Source organism: Balaenoptera musculus, chromosome X (genome assembly GCF_009873245.2).
Source record: "Balaenoptera musculus isolate JJ_BM4_2016_0621 chromosome X, mBalMus1.pri.v3, whole genome shotgun sequence".
Taxonomy (NCBI): Eukaryota; Metazoa; Chordata; class Mammalia; order Artiodactyla; family Balaenopteridae; genus Balaenoptera; species Balaenoptera musculus.
The window spans coordinates 25,071,076-25,089,359 of record NC_045806.1 but is presented as its reverse complement, the minus strand read 5'-3'; the positions used below and the strand labels follow the sequence as shown (position 1 = coordinate 25,089,359).

The window sequence follows — 18,284 nt, the reverse complement described above, 5'->3', positions numbered from 1 at the left end:
ACACCTCCTTGTATCAAATACCAGGCCTTTTTTTTCTACAGGCAGTTGGGTTAAGAGTAAGATCTCTAAAGCCCAACTGCAGAGTTTCAGATTCCAGCCCAATCACTCATTACTTTTGAAATTAGGGAAAGTTACTTGACTCCTTAGGCTTCCATTTCCTCATTTGTACAAGGAGAAAATAATACTAAAGACCTCATAGGTTGCTGTGGAAATCAAGCATGTTAAAACACAGTGTCAGTCTTTTAGTGAGTGCTTTTAGTCAGTGCTTTTAGTGAGCACTCAGTAAGTATTAGAGCTTATCATCAGTACTGCGTCCCTTTTTCCTACTTCCTTTATATTTCTCTTTTGCAGTAGGGCTAAACAGTGTTTGTTTACAAGGCATGTTAGATAGGAAATATCACCATGACGATGCCTTCAGATCTGTGGTGTTTAATGACTGTGAAGCGTAAGAATCCAGGTAAGTCCTGGGATACCTGATTGCGTTGGACAAGAATGAGAAAAGTTTATGAAAAACACGACTCTTTACCTCAGCCACCCACTCTTGCTCTACTATAAATGCAACTGACCCCTAATTTTCAGAAAGTGGCTCCAGATGAGCACCCTTAGATGTTCTTATTTTCCTGTCTTTCATTCCCTAGCTTTGTGAGGTGACTGCTGATTTACTACTGTCTGGTAATGTCTGGAATTCCAGACTCCCCAGGATAGCACTATTTTCAAATTATTTTCCATGTTTTAATACTTGTTTACTGTTTCTGTTCATCAGGAGGTGATTTAAAAAGCTAAAAATAAAGCAGCATCCAATGAATGCTACAGTCCTATTTACTGAGAAGAGCTAACAGGAAGCAAGCAACTTGTGACACATTAATAAACATATGATCCCCCTGAGGGGAATTAGACACTCTCAAAGTAAAGAGTCCCATCCGCCATCATTAAATTTGCAGCATGACTGCTATGGCGCTGTGGCTCTCTGCAGTCGGGGAAATACAGTGGAATGGGGTAAATGGGGAAAGAATGCTCCTCCAGGATTTACGGTAAAAATCATCAGCACATATCTACTCAGCTTCTATTGTTTTAACAGATGAGCTGCAATCTAGGCAAAAGTTAAATCATGACTGCTGGTTCCAATGTTTATAAAATGGGTAGAGAGAGACAGGATATTACAGGTATGTGGACAGAACAGTTGTTCATAATTGAGAGTCAATACTCATCTTTTCCAGTGAAGGAATGATATTAATGTGAAATTTTTTCAAAACCTAGTTTTCTCTGGCAAGGGTAACCCTGCAGGACACACCAAGTACACAAAATGTATTGTACAAACAGTTTAGAGAGAGTTACTTCTTTCAGCCTCCTGAGGTTACAGCAAAGGGACCCAAAGCCTAAAGAAGTCAATGATTTGTCTAAGTTCTACTAATTGGTGGCAGAAATGGGATTAGAACGTATATCTCCTAACTTCTAATTCATTGGTCTCTTCTGTATACTACTGAAGATAAGTAGTGCTGGGTTAGCACACATAAACTATATATACATTGTTTAAAACAAAAGAAAGTTACCTACTCTTAGCCCTGATTTTACATTATTTTATATTCTAGAATAGATGCCTACTGGAGAAAGGCAGAACACGCTCTAACTTAGATTTCTTGGAAAAGTTAGGTCCTTAAGCTCCCAAACATCTAATAAAGAATAAGATGGAGCAAGCAGCAGGTATTAAAGAAATATCATGGTTTCTTCAGCTGTTTCTACTACACACTTTCTACATATATATATACATACTTGTAAAAGAAATGGCTTCTGAAAGGACTGGCTTAGGGCCCTGTCTTATAAGGAAGAAGGAAATCTAGCCTTAAATCCAGTGCAAATACTGGGGATTAACAAATATTTTTGGACATAATCAAGAAGTAAATCTATGACACAAAAAATAAAGTTAGAATACTTTCTGTAAGTAGTCTCTGGAAATCAGTACAGTGTATCGAAGTTCTCCATAGGTTCCTTAGTGGGGTGTTACTTTGAAAAAGTGAAAGATTCTGAATTGGCATGCATGGGAGCTACCAGAGATTTTATAATTTATCTTTTGAAGGATGACAACATCATGCAGCTACAGATCGAGGTGTGGAAATTTGGGTAGTGCAGGCAGGGGGTAAGAAAGAAAAATATGTGTGGGAAGAGAAATTTTGTATATTGCCTGATTAGCTATAGAGTAAAATAAAAGCCATGTTATGCCATACCTAAGGGTAGCACAGTTTCAATCATTCTGTAATCACACCCCCTATGCATGATAATCCATAGTATTCAGGGTTTCTCTCCACTCTAACAGAATTACCAGTAACATGATTGTTAAACATGTCCTCTAACAGCGGCGCCACTAAACACTTGACCTGTATATTATGTTAATTTCCTGGTCCCTAGGGGAAATAATAACATTTCCATAATGTTTGGAAATCTCTTCCCACTTATGAAGTGCTGAGAAAGACAGGGATTTGATCAATGTTTTTTAAGGATTAAGTTGTTTTAGGCTTCTATGTTTTATATGGTTTACTCTAACATTCACTGGTTTTTTTTCAAGTCATAATCTTTTGTACATAATTTTTTTGTGTGAAAACAAAAGCATAGAGTATTCTTGAACTGTTACAAACGTCTGGGCACTGAAAAGCAGCACAGAGGGATGGAAGATCTGAAAGTTCAGTTACTACAGAATGGAGCAGAACTCCATTGTTTGGAAGGTGACTCCTTAACCATAAATTTGACTGTACTGTTTAATCATTCGTTGTGAAAATAAAATGTTGGGAATCAAAAATGTCAGGGTTAGATTGTGGAGGGAACCTCTTACAGTTTGTTAAGCCTTAAATATACTTTGATAGTTTATTTCTAATCTTAAAGTCTTCCAATTTTTCTATCTGTAATTTTTTTTCTATCAGTCCTTATGGTGATGCCTGAAGCTATGTGTGTGGCCCCTCTATCTTATCTTTCTTACACACACTATGCTTACAGCTACTGACGCTAAATGTGAAATTTGTTTGGATTAGGTTTTCTTTTCAGAAGACCTCTGGAGGACCTATTGATTTAACTGTGGTTGAAATCCGAGCTTCTGAAAAGATTAGTGTAAGAACACTGAGCAATTGATAAGACCTAAAAATGCCAATTTATTGCCTTCTTGTTTGAAATTCTTTCTTAATAATTTAACCTGTAAGTTGAACTTCATCCTCAATCTTCTGCTAACTATAAATTCAAAATAATTATCTCCCACTTTTTGACAGAAAGTGAATAATATAATTTTATCATTTTAATTTTTCTAGCCTAGTATTCCTGGAATATTAGACTTGAGGAGGCCTTAGTGTGTGAAATTCTAGTCTAGTATTCCTCCACCTGAGTTATTCTTGGGCACAAGAACTTTCAAACTTCACCACTATAGACCCCAAGGTCTCCTTCTAGACCTCTTCTGGAAGGAAAGAAAAAGAGAGAGAGAGATTAAACAAACAAACAAACAAACAAACATGTCACTGAAGGAAACTGAGGCTCAGGAAGTGGTCTCAAGGTCATATAAATGACAAATTTCTTCAGAGAAGCTATGGCTGACCTCCTCTATCACTATCCATCTTATCTCTGTTTATTTTCTTCATAACAATCACAAGTTGTAATTACCTGTTTTCCCTTATTTTGCTGCCTCCGCTGTTAATTTAATATGTATTCTTCTCATAATAGGTAAAATGAGAGAGTTAGCTGTATGCTGTTTGAATTCTTAAAGGCATATATTTTTAACAAGGTAAAATTCACACAACATAAAATTAACTGTTTGAAAGTGCACAGTGAAGTGTCATTTAGTACATCCATAATGTTGTGCAGCCATCACCTCTATCTTATTCTAAGACATTTTCATCATTCCAGAGGGAAATCCATACCCATTAGCAATCACTCCCCATTTCTCCATCCCCATAGCCCCTGACAACCACCAATCTGCTTTCTGTCTTTATGGATTTGCTTACTTGGAATATTTCATGTAAAAGAAATCATACAATATGTGGACTTTTGTGTCTGGTTTATTTCACTTAGCATAATATGTTCAAGGTTCATTCCTGCTACAGTATGTATCTGTACTTCATTCCTTTTTTGGCTTAATAATAGCCTACTGTATGGATATATCATATTTAGTTTCTTGGTATATAAGCTGATGAACATTTGGGTTTGTTTCCACATTTTGGCTATTAAGAATAATGCTGCTATGAACATTCACCTACAAGTATTTGAGTGAATGAACTATTAGTTAATGGCTACGAAGTTCTGATTTATTTTTTGCTTAATCCCTCTAAACAACCCTCACCTACATCCTACTGCACTACTTTTCCCTCCTCTCCCTGTATGCTTCTTTGACATAGCACACACTTCTTGACAGTGGATGTGGTAAGCAAATGTCTCTTCCAGGCCAGGCAAAAACTATAACACAGCTATAAAGACTTCCTGGCAATGAATAGCTACTTGCAACCACCTGATTATCTCTTCCCACCCTGCATACAACAGACCTTCTTTTCAGCGTAGTTGACCTTCTTGATTTGAAAGATATCCCACTACTGGGCATATACCCTGAGAAAACCATAATTCTAAAAGAGTCATGTACCACAATGTTCACTGAAGCTCTATTTACAATAGCCAGGACATGGAAGCAACCTAAATGTCCATCGACAGAGGAATGGATAAAGAAGATGTGGTACATATATACAATGGAATACTACTCAGCCATAAAAAGGAACGAAATTGGGTCATTTTTAGAGACGTGGATGGACCTAGAGACTGTCATACGGAGTGAAGTAAGTCAGAAAGAGAAAAATAGATATCGTATATTAACACATATATGTGGAATCTGAAAAAATTGGTATAGACGATCTTATTTACAAAGCAGAAATAGAGACACAGATGTAGAGAACAAACGTATGGATACCAAGGGGGAAAGAGGGGGTGGGATGAATTGGGAGATTGGGATTGACATATACACACTATTGATACTACGTATAAAATAGATAACTAATGAGAACCTACTTTATAGCACAGGGAGCTGTACTCAATGCTCTGTGGTGACCTAACTAGGAAGGAAATCCAAAAAAGATTTACGTATACATATATCTCCTCTTTGCTGTACAGTAGAAACTAACACAACATTGTAAAGCAACTATACTCCAATAAAAATTAAAAACAAAAACCAAAAAACCCAATACTGTATTGTATACTTGAAAGTTGCTAAGAGAGTAGATCCTAGATGTTCTCACAACAGAAGAAAAGGAAAAGAAGTTAAATATGTGAAGTGATGGATGTGTTAACTAATCATATTGTGGTAATTATTTCACAGTCTGTCTGTATATCAAACTGTCATGTTGTACACCTTAAACTAACACAATGCTATGTGTCAACTGTATCTCAATAAACCTGGAAGAAAATAAAAAAGATAAATAAATTTTAAAAAAAAAGATAAGGGAAAGATAAGGGAACAGAAGAATAAATGTGTGAGCCACATTTGCGTCAGTTGCAAATCACTTTTTTCTCTCCAAGCGTCACACAGGCAGTTTTTTCTAACGTGATTATGATAGTTCTTGTACTATTAAATCTTGCTCCTAGAATGTTGTGGAGAAGAGGTGAACCAGGATCCAGACACATGGCTAATCCTGCACCCCACCTCTCATTTTACAATGAAAATTCCAGGGAAACTTCCAACAGAGTAAAAGAAAGTCTACACTGATCTTTAAAGAAGACAGAGAACTACCAGAGTTTGCTGAAATTTACCCATGTACAAATAGATTTTTCAGTTATATTAATTTTCTGAAATTTAAAAACGTATCAATACTTTTTCTGCTACTGTGTGTAAACCAAATCTGGACAATGTCAGCAAATAGCTGCTATAAATCAGTGATTTTTTTTCTACTAATACTTCTCTAAATATTTTTGGAATATAATAATGGCATACGTTTTATTCACTTTTGCTTTGCGGGTCAGTATTTCCTGATAATAGCTTTGCTTCCCTTGACTTCAAAATAAAAATATAAGTGATAAGTAAAATTAACTGTGAAGATGGTAAATAAACTTAGTGATAATGGGCATTTATATTGTATACTTAACTACATATAGGAGACAAAAACTGAATCTATTCCATAAAATCGACCAAGGTGCATATTTCCAGACTCTGGAGACTGGTGTAATTTTGAAGACACAGTGTTTACTGAAATTTGCAGTCCGAGTTCTCATGTGGAGTGACTTCTTTGAACTTAGCATATTTAGAAAGTGGGCCAACTTCTACAGACACAAAGAAGATAGAACAGTGTATCTGTATCCGGGAAAACTATTCCTCACTCAAGAAAGGTTTGGGGGAAATGGAAATGGAAGCTAGATATTCTCCTTGAAGAAGAGATTGCAGCCACCTTCCTGAATTTACATGTTCATAGCACCGAGTGCTCCAATTTGAAGATAACATGTGAGATCTTGCTTGCTTTTCCATCGCTTCCTAATGTCATATTTTTCAAGTCTTTCCCCTCCTTTTCTGTTGTTATGGTTTGAGGCAGTTTCATTCTATGTAAATTCAGCATATTGCCTCTTAAACTTCTCATAGCAAAGGCAAGCCATTTCACAGAAACTAAACAAAACCATTAAGCCCAGCAGGGGACACTCAACATAATACAGGAATGAATATATTAACTATCATTTATTAGAAGAGTGAATTAAATATCATTTATTGAGCATTTAAAATGCATTAATTCAGTCAATACATATTTATTGAGCAAAGACTATGTGCTTGGCCCAGCTGGGGATAAAGCAGTGAATATACACAGTATTTGGTTTTATGACACTTATATTCTACTGAGAGGAAATGGTGGGGGAAAGAACATTGCGCAAAAAGCTTTATACAATACTACTTCACACCCATTATGATAACTATTAAAAACAAAGAGGAAAACAAGTTTTGGCGAAGATATGGAGAAGTTGGAACCCTTGTGCATTACTGGTGGGAATGTAAAATAGTGCAGCTGCTATGGAAAACCAGTTTGGAGGTTCTTCAAAAAGTTAAACAAAGAATTACCATATGATCCAGCAATGCCACTCCTAGTTATATACCTAAAAGAATTGAAAGCAGAGATGTATACAGATACTTGTACAACAATGTTCATAACAGCATTACTCACAATAGCCAAAAGGTGCAAACAACTCAAATGTCCACCAAAAGATGAAGGAATAAACAAAACATGGTATATACATACAATATTATTTGGACTTTAAAAGAATGAAATTCTGATACTTGTAACAACATGGATGAAGCCTGAAAACATTATGCTAAGTGAAATAAGTCAAGACACAAAAGGACAAATATTGTATGACTCCATTTATATAATATACCTAGAATAGGAAAATTCCTAGAGATAAAATTAGAATAGCAGTTACCCTGTGCTGCGGGGGGGAGGAAGGAATGGGCAATTACTGTTTAATGGGTACAGAGTTTCTGTTTGGGATGATGAAAAATATCTAGAAATGGACAGTGGTGATGATTGAGCAACACTGTGAATGTAATTAATGCCGCTAAATTGTACAATTAAAAATGGTTAAAATGGTAAATTTTAGGTTATGTATACTTTACCACAATAAAAAATTAAATTTTACATTTTATATGGGAGAATCTTATGATATGTGAATTATATCTCAATAAAGCTATCGTTTTAAAAAATCTTTATATGCATTACCTCATTTAATCTCCCTCTATATAATCTCATTTAACCCTCACTTTAAATACCAACTCTCCATTGTGTCCTGTATTTGTATCTCCATCTCACCTCTATCTGAACTCTAGATTTATATATCCAGTTGCCTATTTATCATACTCAATTGAAATCTAAAAAATTTCTTTAGATCTAACATGACCCACAAATAAATCTTTACTTCTACCCTCAAATCTACTCTTACCCTAGTCTCCCCTATCTCACTGATAAACACACCATTCACCTAGTTGCTCAAGCAAAATAGCTAGAAGCCCTTTGAAACACTAGTCTTACCCCAACGGAACTAGTGTGACGCCAGTGAGGGGGTGCTCAAAAATTAAGGTAAATATTATCTAAATGCAATTTTGAATAAAATCAAATTAATACAAAAAATCCATGAAAACAATAAAGGCTTATAATTCTTTAGTATACCACTCTATTTTATATCTATCCTATCAATTATCACTAATTGATATTTTCCTGATTTTATTTCTTTATATAGGTATATATTTTCCCTTCCATACAGTGTAAGTACCATGGGAAAGGGAGTCTTATCTGCTTGTTTACCACTTTATCCCATAAATATGTCCTCCATTTCCCAGGCTCTCCTGCCAACTGACTTCCAGGTTGGATTTTTCCAAGAGAGGATCTGTTGTTTCAGCTTCTGGATTTGGTAACACCACTTCCTTCCTTTCTTCTTCCCTTCAGACATAGGGGTGGTTGCTAACCCCTGGACTGCCTATGTCCTGCCATTTCAGTTCTTCTAACATATTTATAGCCCATTTACCACATTAAATTCTCCCTACTGAACTGCTTATAAATAATTTGCTTTAGCTGAGTAGATCCTGGCCTATACAGTGGTTTAGGAAACAAATATCCAAGTGCTTAATCTACATTATACATAAATTCCTACAAGTCTCCCAGGAGGTTAAAAAAAAAAAGAGGTAAACAAATTATATTTCTACATTTGCAAATATTACATATAACACTCTTTAAACATGGTGCATTTAATAAATTAAGCTGCTTTTGCATTTTCCTATCTATGATGAAAGCCTTTTATTTCTATATCAAAAACAAAAACGGGGGGGGAACAGAATTAAACTGTGAGTTAATTTAATTTAAAGGCAGAATTAGATGTTTTTGGGAAGAGACTTCTTTATTCTATATAATTTATGCACATTTCACAGTTGATTTCTTTTCAATACTTTTTAGGCAACTTTAGTATCAATTCCAGTCAACTGCAATTTTTAGATTTTTCTGACTAGAAAGAAGAGCCATTAAGCTGAATCACCTACAGTTCACTAAAAGAACAAATGGTTTAAATAGGCCATTTTCAGAGAAAAGGAAATGGGCTAATGATTTGTATATCTTTATAAATATAAACATGGTAGAATGTGACAATTATACTACAGATTCTTGTCAACAAAGAATACAGGAATAAAATACTTTACACTCGGGTAGGCAGAATGTAATGCCATGGAGTGATATTAGAGATATGATTAAAAGTTAAAAGCAAAATATGAATGGGTCGCCTCTTTATCAAAATGTGATAAAGAATACAAAAAGAGGACATTTGCAAGGGCAGAAGAATCCACTAACAAGCTGTGTGATCATGGACAAATAACTTATCTTCCCTGAACTTCAGTTACCTGATCATAAAATTATAAGGATACTTAACCTCATAGAGTTGTTGTGAGAAGTAAATAACATCCTGATATAAAAACACTTCCTAATGGACAAACTGTTACATAGTATGTTTTACTGATGTTACCATTTTCTGCTCTGATGGTTTAACTGCTTAGATTGTCAACCTCACTGCATCTCTTGAATCTTCACACTTATGCCTGATGTTCTTCCACATCCTCTTCATTCTTCATAATATTTTCACCACTGGTTAAATATGGAATTTATATCAAGGTCACCACTTTTTAAAAGCTTAAGCTCCTTTCCAGCCGCAACTCATAAAAGAGATAAATCCTATAGCTCTTTATATTTAATCTCCTTATCCTACTGCAAATATAGCCCTCCTCCAATTCTGTTCTCCAGATCTAACTTTTCATTTTTATAGAAAGGCTCAATATGAATAGAACACTCTTTCTGGGAGTGAAGTCTCATACATTTTGATATTCAGTTACACTTGTCTCATATTATCGCCAGAAAGAGCTGCCATTGATGTGAAGGCCTCCCTAGATGCAGCAGTAGGGAGATAGATAAATGAATGAATGAATGAATAAATAAATAAATAAATAAATAGATCACCACATCACCACGAATGAGGGCTTGTTATTAGCTCTGCTCTCTTAGTTTTAGAGGAATGAATCACCAAGGGGATTCTAGAACTGGATAGTTAAATATTTGCGGATGTCAACATAGAACAGACATTTTGAAATTCAGTATTTTCAGAAGTATGGGTCATATGTAAAACACTTATCCCTAGTCAGAGGGGAGGTGGAATAATTACACAGGAGACTTTGTAACAGTCAGCTGTCAAAATACTTTTCTGCCAATACTATAAGATTATCTCTCATGTTCTTCTCACATGAAACAACTGTTACAAAGTACTGAAAATGGCTCTACTGTATACATGATTTCCAGCCACAAAATCTGCTTTTTCCTTAAAAGTCCGTTATGATAATAGCAAGCAAGAAAACAAAAGGGAGAGAGAACTCTTACGGAATGGAGGAATTCAACCATGTTAAATTCAGTCTTATCAGGATGCAGGGTTTTCCCAAATTATTCTTCACACATACATGAAGAATATCATAATGATTAACTAGACATCTTTTCCTTGAGTGCTTTCTCAAAGCTACAATTTATGTAACAGCACTGTAATCATTCCCACTCTCAAAACCCTTCTGTTCACTAGCCTATTAAATACAACAGTAATTGACCACCTTGGTGACTAATTTGCAAAAGCTATTACATTGCTTCTGGCTTCTAGTTTTCTTTATTAATATGGATTTATTTGTATCCAAATTGTACAAAGCATCGCTGCATAATTTGACTTTGCAGTTACTGATGTCTTTATTTACCATTTATTAAGTCTATAACGTATAAAGCACATAACATGAATAAGTTATTAATCTGAATTGTGGCTTTGGGTATGTTAGTTTCTCATGTGTTGAATAAAAGTCTACATGAGGGCTTACATCCTTCCCCAAAATTCCAAAATAATATTATTGATAATATCATTATGCACGTTATATTTCCCTGATCTATGGGTGCATTATTGACAGATTTTACACAGAGATATTCTATGTTCATGTGCATGTGTGTGTCCTCTATATCTACCTGTGATTTAGCTCTTTCCCTTCACTAATAAAAATGTTTCAGTGGTAGTGTGAACTATTTTCCTCACTTTCTCAACACAGGCCCATCCCTTTCTCTACTATGGTCTGAGTTTCTCCACTAGTATTTCTCAGAAAATGTTGTTACTAGAGTTATCAATAACCTGGCTTTCCTCCGTTATCTGGGTTGAGCACAATATGAAAATTTAGTTTTATTTATGTCCATTCATCTTGAGTTTTTATCAGAGGGTATTTTCCTTTTGTGCCTCGATTCATTTTCTCATTTCCCCTTAAACACCAGAATTTCCTTAGGTTTTTGTCCATTTTATTTGCTTCCTCTTGAGCACTTTTATGTTACCTATTTAGAATGAAAAATTGCTGCACCCCACTGATGGATCCAGTTGTGTGCTAGTGGTGTACAAAGTAACAGGGTAAATGTTGCACTTTCTAAAAATAAATTGAAAAGTATGTAAATTGTTAATGAGTACACTCCAATGGTGAAAAATCCCCACCTATGAGCCCCAGCCACCCTGAAGCCAATCCTGGGGGGCAAATCCTATCACTAGGTTCTTTGTTATCCACAGGAATTGGACCAATTAACACCCTCAACAACAATGTTTGAGAGGGCCTGTTTCCTCATACCATTAGCTAACATGGTAAGCTATGAAGTGTTTTCATCTCTGGCAATCTAATAGGTAGAGATATGGTCTTTTATTTTTGTCTTAACTTGCAATTCTATTAATTGTGAGGTTGAAGATTTTTTCATATACTTAAACAGCGTTTGTATTCCTTATTTTGTGACCTGTCATCTTGACTTTTTACTTCTCCTGGGTTAATGATCTTATTTTTATTAATCTGTAAGAGACTTCTGAGGTCAAACTCTGAGATGGGAAATACTGAGAAATGATTTGAGACCAGGTATATTAGAGCACTGGTTACTGGGAAATCAAAAGAAAGGGATATAGAAAAAGCACAGGACCAGAGGTGTTCATCCCTTCTTAGGAAGAGTGAGGTACCTTCGAGAGGAAACATGTGCTTCTAAGACTTAGTGGTGAAGGGAAAAAAGGAACTGACTGAAGATAAAGGGCTCTAATGAACGAAGACTGTGACAAAGAATCAGAAGAAATCAGACTTGTGAAAAAATGTACAATTTGTTAAAAATACCACCACAACCACCAACATTAACAATAATAAAATCTATGTATCGTAATGGCAGCAAAAGAAGGTGACCTTAAAATATGAAATCAAGTAAGCCATGCAATCTCCCTACCCTACCCACTTCAAAGTGTCTTCTATTGCTGGTTCAGGGGGAAAAAAAGCCAAAAAATGAGAATCGATTCAGCAGATGAAACCATTGCAGAACACATCTGCACACGTCCAAATCCACACTTGCACAAAGCAGAGGAAAAATTTAACTTGACACTCCAACAGGAATTTTATACTTAAATAAGCATTGCAGAATTGGAATCATAAACTTTTTTTTTAAACTTCAAAGACAAAAGAACAAACAACATGAAGTATGAAACAGGAGCTAGTCAAACTCAGGAGAAACGGGGAATAAATGAGGATTAAATTACAAAGCACCTATGATAGGCAGACTTGCTAAAATGGCCAGTGAAATATGGTCCACTCTAATTCTCAGAACATGTGAAAATAATGAGTTACCACTCCTGTCATTATAGTACATTATGTGGCACCATAACTTAAAATAGGGACTATTATCCTGGATTATCCACATGGGCCCTTAGAAGCATAGAATCTTCTCCAGCTGGTGACAGAAGAGGAAGTCAGAGGTGCGAGAAGCATAAACAGGATTCAATATGCCATCACTGGCTTGAGTATGGAGGAAGACACTTGCCAAAGAATGGGAGCAACTTTTAACAGCTGAGAGTGGCCCCTGACAGACAACTGGCAAAAAAAAAAAAAAAAAAAAAGAAATTTAATCCTATAACCACATCTGACTTTGGCCAACTACTTGAATGAGCTTACAAGTGGATTGTTCTCCAGATCCTCCAGTTAAGAAGCCTAGCCCAGGCAAATTTGATTTTGGACTTCTGAGACCCTAAACTGACACTGCTCTGTGTTCTGACTTGCAGAACTATGAGGGGGAAAACAAACAAACAAAAAAAACAGGTGTTGTTTTAAGCCACCAAGTTCGTGGTAATTTGTTATGGCAGCAATACAAAACTAATACAGTTCCAGAGGGAGAAGAGGTATACCCACAATTAACATAGGATCATAAAGGATAGACCAGAAAAGAGACAGGAAAATAAAGTAATACAAAAAGCTTTAGAAAGAATATGATAGAAAAGGCAGGACGAGATTATCCGACATACTTATAAGTGAAATCCTTGAAGGGAAAAAAGCAAATCAAAGAAACAGAAGAAAGATTTTCAGACAATGATTCAAGAAAACTCTGCTGAAATAAAAGTTCTGAATTTACATATTAAAAAAGTAATAACACTGCCTCGATTCCTAAAAAACATTTTTTGCGTTTACCTTGCACAACTGCACAGACTGGATACGGATGCCTGGCCTGACTCTCCAGTAGGAAGTACAGGTAGAACAGTGCAGGCTAAAGGACAGCCCACTGCGCAGGCGCGCACAGCACGCAGACGCCTGCACAGCACGCAGACGCCTGCACAGCACGCAGACGCGCGCACAGCACGCAGACGCGCGCAGGCGCACGGAAACCCGTCTAGCCCCATGTCGATTTCTGGCTTAGCCAAGATCAACGACGCAAGGTGAGGCCAGACCTATCTCAGAGGCTGCCGCCCCTACAGATATAGGTGTTTTCAGAAACTCACAAGAATTTTGTGTAGCACTTCCTTGGAGGCGGGTTTCTTGGTGTCCGTACTGAAGTTAGGCTGGTGGTTCCACTGTGGAGTTGGGGCAGCTTGCAGAACTACACATCCATATGAAAGACGCGATTTTCACCTGCTTCATCAATAACGCTTAACGTTTTCTCTTCTTTTAGGGCCCCTATTTTGTACCAAAATGCAACAATCTCCAGAAGGAGCTTTGGATCATGCGGAGTATGTCATTGCAAGTGCCCAACAGAGACCTCCAAAAAGGCAATACTCATCTAATGGGGAAAAGTCTCTATATGAAAAACTTTATGACATTTACGTTGAAGAATGTGAAAAGGAGCCTGGGGTTATGGAGGAATTAAGAAGCAATGTGAACCTGTTAGAGAAGCTTCTTAGGAGAGAGTCGTTGCCGTGTTTGGTGGTCAACCTGTACCCAGGAAAAGAGGGCTATTCGCTGATGCTCAAGGGGGAACATGGATCATCTGCAGAGACCATTCGACTGCCCTATGAAGAAGGGGAATTGCTCGAATACTTGGATGCAGAAGAATTACCTCCTGTTTTGGTGGATTTCCTGGAAAAGTCTCAGGTTAACGTTTTTCATCGTGGGTGTGTCATAGCAGAAATACGGGACTACAGGCAGTCCAGCGGCAGGGAACCTCCCCATTACCAAAGCAGGCATATTCTCTTACGTCCCACGATGCAGACTTTAGCCTGCGATGTAGAGGCCATAGCCAGCGATAACCAGAATTGGACCCAGGAGGACAAACTTTTGCTTGAGAGCCAACTGATCTTAGCTACAGCTGAACCACTGTGTCTAGACCCTTCTATATCAGTGGTCTGCACTGAAAACAGACTGCTCTATAACAAACAAAAGCTGAACACTCTTCCCATGAAAAGGAACTTCAAGAGGCATTCTATGGCCTCTCTGAATCGGCAGCAGGAGCTGTCTCGTCCACCTCCTCCTGAGCTAAGAGCCCTGACTTCCTGCAAAAGAATAAGAGAAAGTAAAACAGGTGGGAATTCCGGCCTCAAAACTTTTAAAGCAGGAAGTTGTGTAGATACGTGGAAACAGAGACCCTGTGACTTGGCCGTACCTTCTCAAGTGGACGTGGAGAAATATGCTAAAGGGAAAAAGTCTGTCGGATACGATGATTCACAACCAACAGTCTGGCCCGTGCATGAGGTACAAGGTGGTCTTGCATTTGGATGTGAGGCTGGCTACCAGTCCCAGGCAACAAGGCTGACCGTCAGGCAGCTGACTGATAATTCACTTGCCTCTGGAAAAGGGTCCAGTAAAGAAGCCACGTGGGAGAGACAGCTGTCTCCCCCCCACCCCTCCGCAGATGGCCATCCCTGCAGTTTCCTGCCCAGGCCAAAGACTGATGCTGGGAGAGTGGTCAGTCGGCCCGAGGAGTCGGTCCAGAAGAGCACCCAGTGTCCAGTGCAGATGTCACACAGCTCCAGTGGCTCCGCCGGTCTCGGGCAACCTTCTCCAGGGAAAGAACCAGAACAGCCTAAGACTGGGTCGGTTCAGTCTTCAGTGCCGAACAAGGGAGCCAAACATCCACCTCCACCCATCACACTTCCCTTGAACTCAGGAAGGAGCTCCAGTGGTGACAGTTTCACTTCACAGCAGGCAAGCAGCTCTCATAAATCTCCATCTCCTGCCCCTGCTCCTAAGCCACCAAGTCCTTCCCAGAAATTCTCTGCGGAGGTGAATCGAGTTAGCTTGCTTCCTGCCACGGCCCTGTCCACTGCGGGCTCATCACAAAGGACCCAAGTTTTGGCCAGATCATTTGGCCTGAAGAGCATCAGAATGGTGTACTCTGGTGAAGGACGCCAGGCCTCGGGGAGAGGCTCCAAGCCCATGCAGGACTCTACCACCGGGGCCACAGCTCCTGCAGTAATCACGCTCCGTCAACTGCCCACAGGGATCAAGCCTGACCCCCTGCCCACAGGGAGCAGACCGGGCCACCTGTATACAGAGATCAAGCCTAGCCCCCTGCCTGGAGGAATCACTCTTGGCCACCAACCAACAGGGATCAAGCCTGACCCCCTGCCCACAGGGATCAGACCTGGCCATCTGTCTACACGGCGCAAGCTCAGCCCCTTGCCCAGAGGAATCAGGCTTGACCACCAACCAACAGGGAACAAGCCTGGCTCCCTGCCCACAGGGATCAGACCTGGCCATCTGTCTACAGGGAGCAAGCTCAGCCCCTTGCCCAGAGGAATCAGGCTTGACCACCAACCAACAGGGAACAAGCCTGGCTCCCTGCCCACAGGGATCAGACCTGGCCATCTGTCTACAGGGAGCAAGCCCAGCCCCTTGCCCAGAGGAATCAGGCTTGACCACCAACCAACAGGGATCAAGCCTGGCCCCCTGCCCACAGGGATCAAGCCCGGCCCCCTGTCTACACGGCGCAAGCCCAGCCCCTTGCCCAGAGGAATCAGGCTTGACCACCAACCAACAGGGATCAAGCCCAGCCTCCAGCCCACAGGGATCAAGCCCGGCCCCCTGTCTACAGGGATCAAGCCTAGCCCCCTGCCTGGAGAAATCACTCTTGGCCACCAACCAACAGGGATCAAGCCCAGCCTCCAGCCCACAGGGATCAAGCCCGGCCCCCTGTCTACAGGGATCAAGCCTAGCCCCCTGCCTGGAGAAATCACTCTTGGCCACCAACCAACAGGGAACAAGCCTGGCTCCCTGCCCACAGGGATCAGACCTGGCCATCTGTCTACACGGCGCAAGCCCAGCCCCTTGCCCAGAGGAATCAGGCTTGACCACCAACCAACAGGGATCAAGCCCAGCCTCCAGCCCACAGGGATCAAGCCCGGCCCCCTGTCTACAGGGATCAAGCCTAGCCCCCTGCCTGGAGAAATCACTCTTGGCCACCAACCAACAGGGAACAAGCCTGGCTCCCTGCCCACAGGGATCAGACCTGGCCATCTGTCTACACGGCGCAAGCCCAGCCCCTTGCCCAGAGGAATCAGGCTTGACCACCAACCAACAGGGATCAAGCCCAGCCTCCAGCCCACAGGGATCAAGCCCGGCCCCCTGTCTACAGGGATCAAGCCTAGCCCCCTGCCTGGAGAAATCACTCTTGGCCACCAACCAACAGGGAACAAGCCTGGCTCCCTGCCCACAGGGATCAGACCTGGCCATCTGTCTACACGGCGCAAGCCCAGCCCCTTGCCCAGAGGAATCAGGCTTGACCACCAACCAACAGGGATCAAGCCCAGCCTCCAGCCCACAGGGATCAAGCCCGGCCCCCTGTCTACAGGGATCAAGCCTAGCCCCCTGCCTGGAGAAATCACTCTTGGCCACCAACCAACAGGGATCAAGACTGGCCAGCAGCCTGCAGGCGCTCAGCCACCAAATGTGCTGCCTGCTGCACCACCGGCTCCTTCTCAAGGAGGTGTTCAAATTATTGTTAAAAAAGCTTCCAGTCTCAGGCCCTTAGCTCTACTCCAGCTTCCACCAGACTCACTCCTTTTGAACACCCAGCAGCAGGCCAAGGAGCAGCCACAGCAGCAGTGCTTCTACCACCTGATTCCACAGCAACAACTTCAACAACCCACAACTTCGCATCCTCAGCAGCCAGTGCCACAGGCTCCTGTACGAGGTTCGGTCAGTCAGAGAGCCAACCTACCTGCTCTGCAAGCGACGGCCATTAACCTCAATGAAGTGGAGGATTTTCTGCAGCCCCAGGTAGCTGTGTTGTCTCCGCTGGGCTCTGCCCAGAGTCACCCCGGGCCAAACCTCCCTCAGCAGGGATCTCAGCTCTCCTCTGCCTTGCAGCTGCAGCCACAGCCTCAGCCAATACGGTTCAAAATCTTGCAGCGCTCAGTGGCTGTGACAACAGTAGCAGCCCAGACAGCTCAGCCCCCTCCACCTAGTGAGCATACAGCAAGCCAGTCAGAAGGTAAAATGAAGAGAAGCACACCAATCCCTCCAAAGCCCTGAGTCTTGCATTACTTTTTAATCTTTTTTAAAACAACACAAGAGCATTGGGTCAAAGGGTTTCTAAGTTTTCACTCCATTTTGGTGTTTAATGTCTCAGTATTTTACATTGGTAGGTGTACAAATTATACAAAAGCACAACTCTATGCGTTTTTTTAAAAAAAAACAGGGAAATGATTTACTGAAAAACAAAAAATGGGCTATGGCGCTAACCACCATGTCAGAATCCCACCTCTGCAATTTACTGACCTCAAGCCTATTGCCTGACTTCTCTGAATCTCCATTTCCTTGTTCATAAACATGTAAATCGTTATATCTACTTTTTAAGTTTATTGTCAGGGTTAATGTAAGATATATTAAATATTGAAATTCAAGTTAACTTTAAATTAAATTAATAAAATACTAAATATTTGAAAGAAATAAGCATAAGTACTTAAGCTGAAAATAAACTATAGTAATAATATTAGTGCAAATGATAGTTTTGTTACATTATATAAAAGTCAAC

General features: G+C 40.0%; 2 protein-coding genes across 2 annotated transcripts in view; one reads left to right on the top strand and one right to left on the bottom strand.

Moving 5' to 3' along the window:
* The window catches only part of IL1RAPL1 (interleukin 1 receptor accessory protein like 1), a 1,287,591-nt gene that overhangs the window by 558,820 nt on the left and 710,487 nt on the right, over window positions 1-18,284 (bottom strand). The window lies entirely within an intron of this gene.
* Window positions 14,006-17,782, top strand: LOC118888903 (transcription factor SPT20 homolog). The gene is made up of 2 exons (XM_036840435.1): window positions 14,006-15,734; window positions 17,154-17,782. The coding sequence occupies exons 1-2, from the start codon at window positions 14,006-14,008 to the stop codon at window positions 17,780-17,782; spliced, it is 2,358 nt and encodes a 785-aa protein (XP_036696330.1).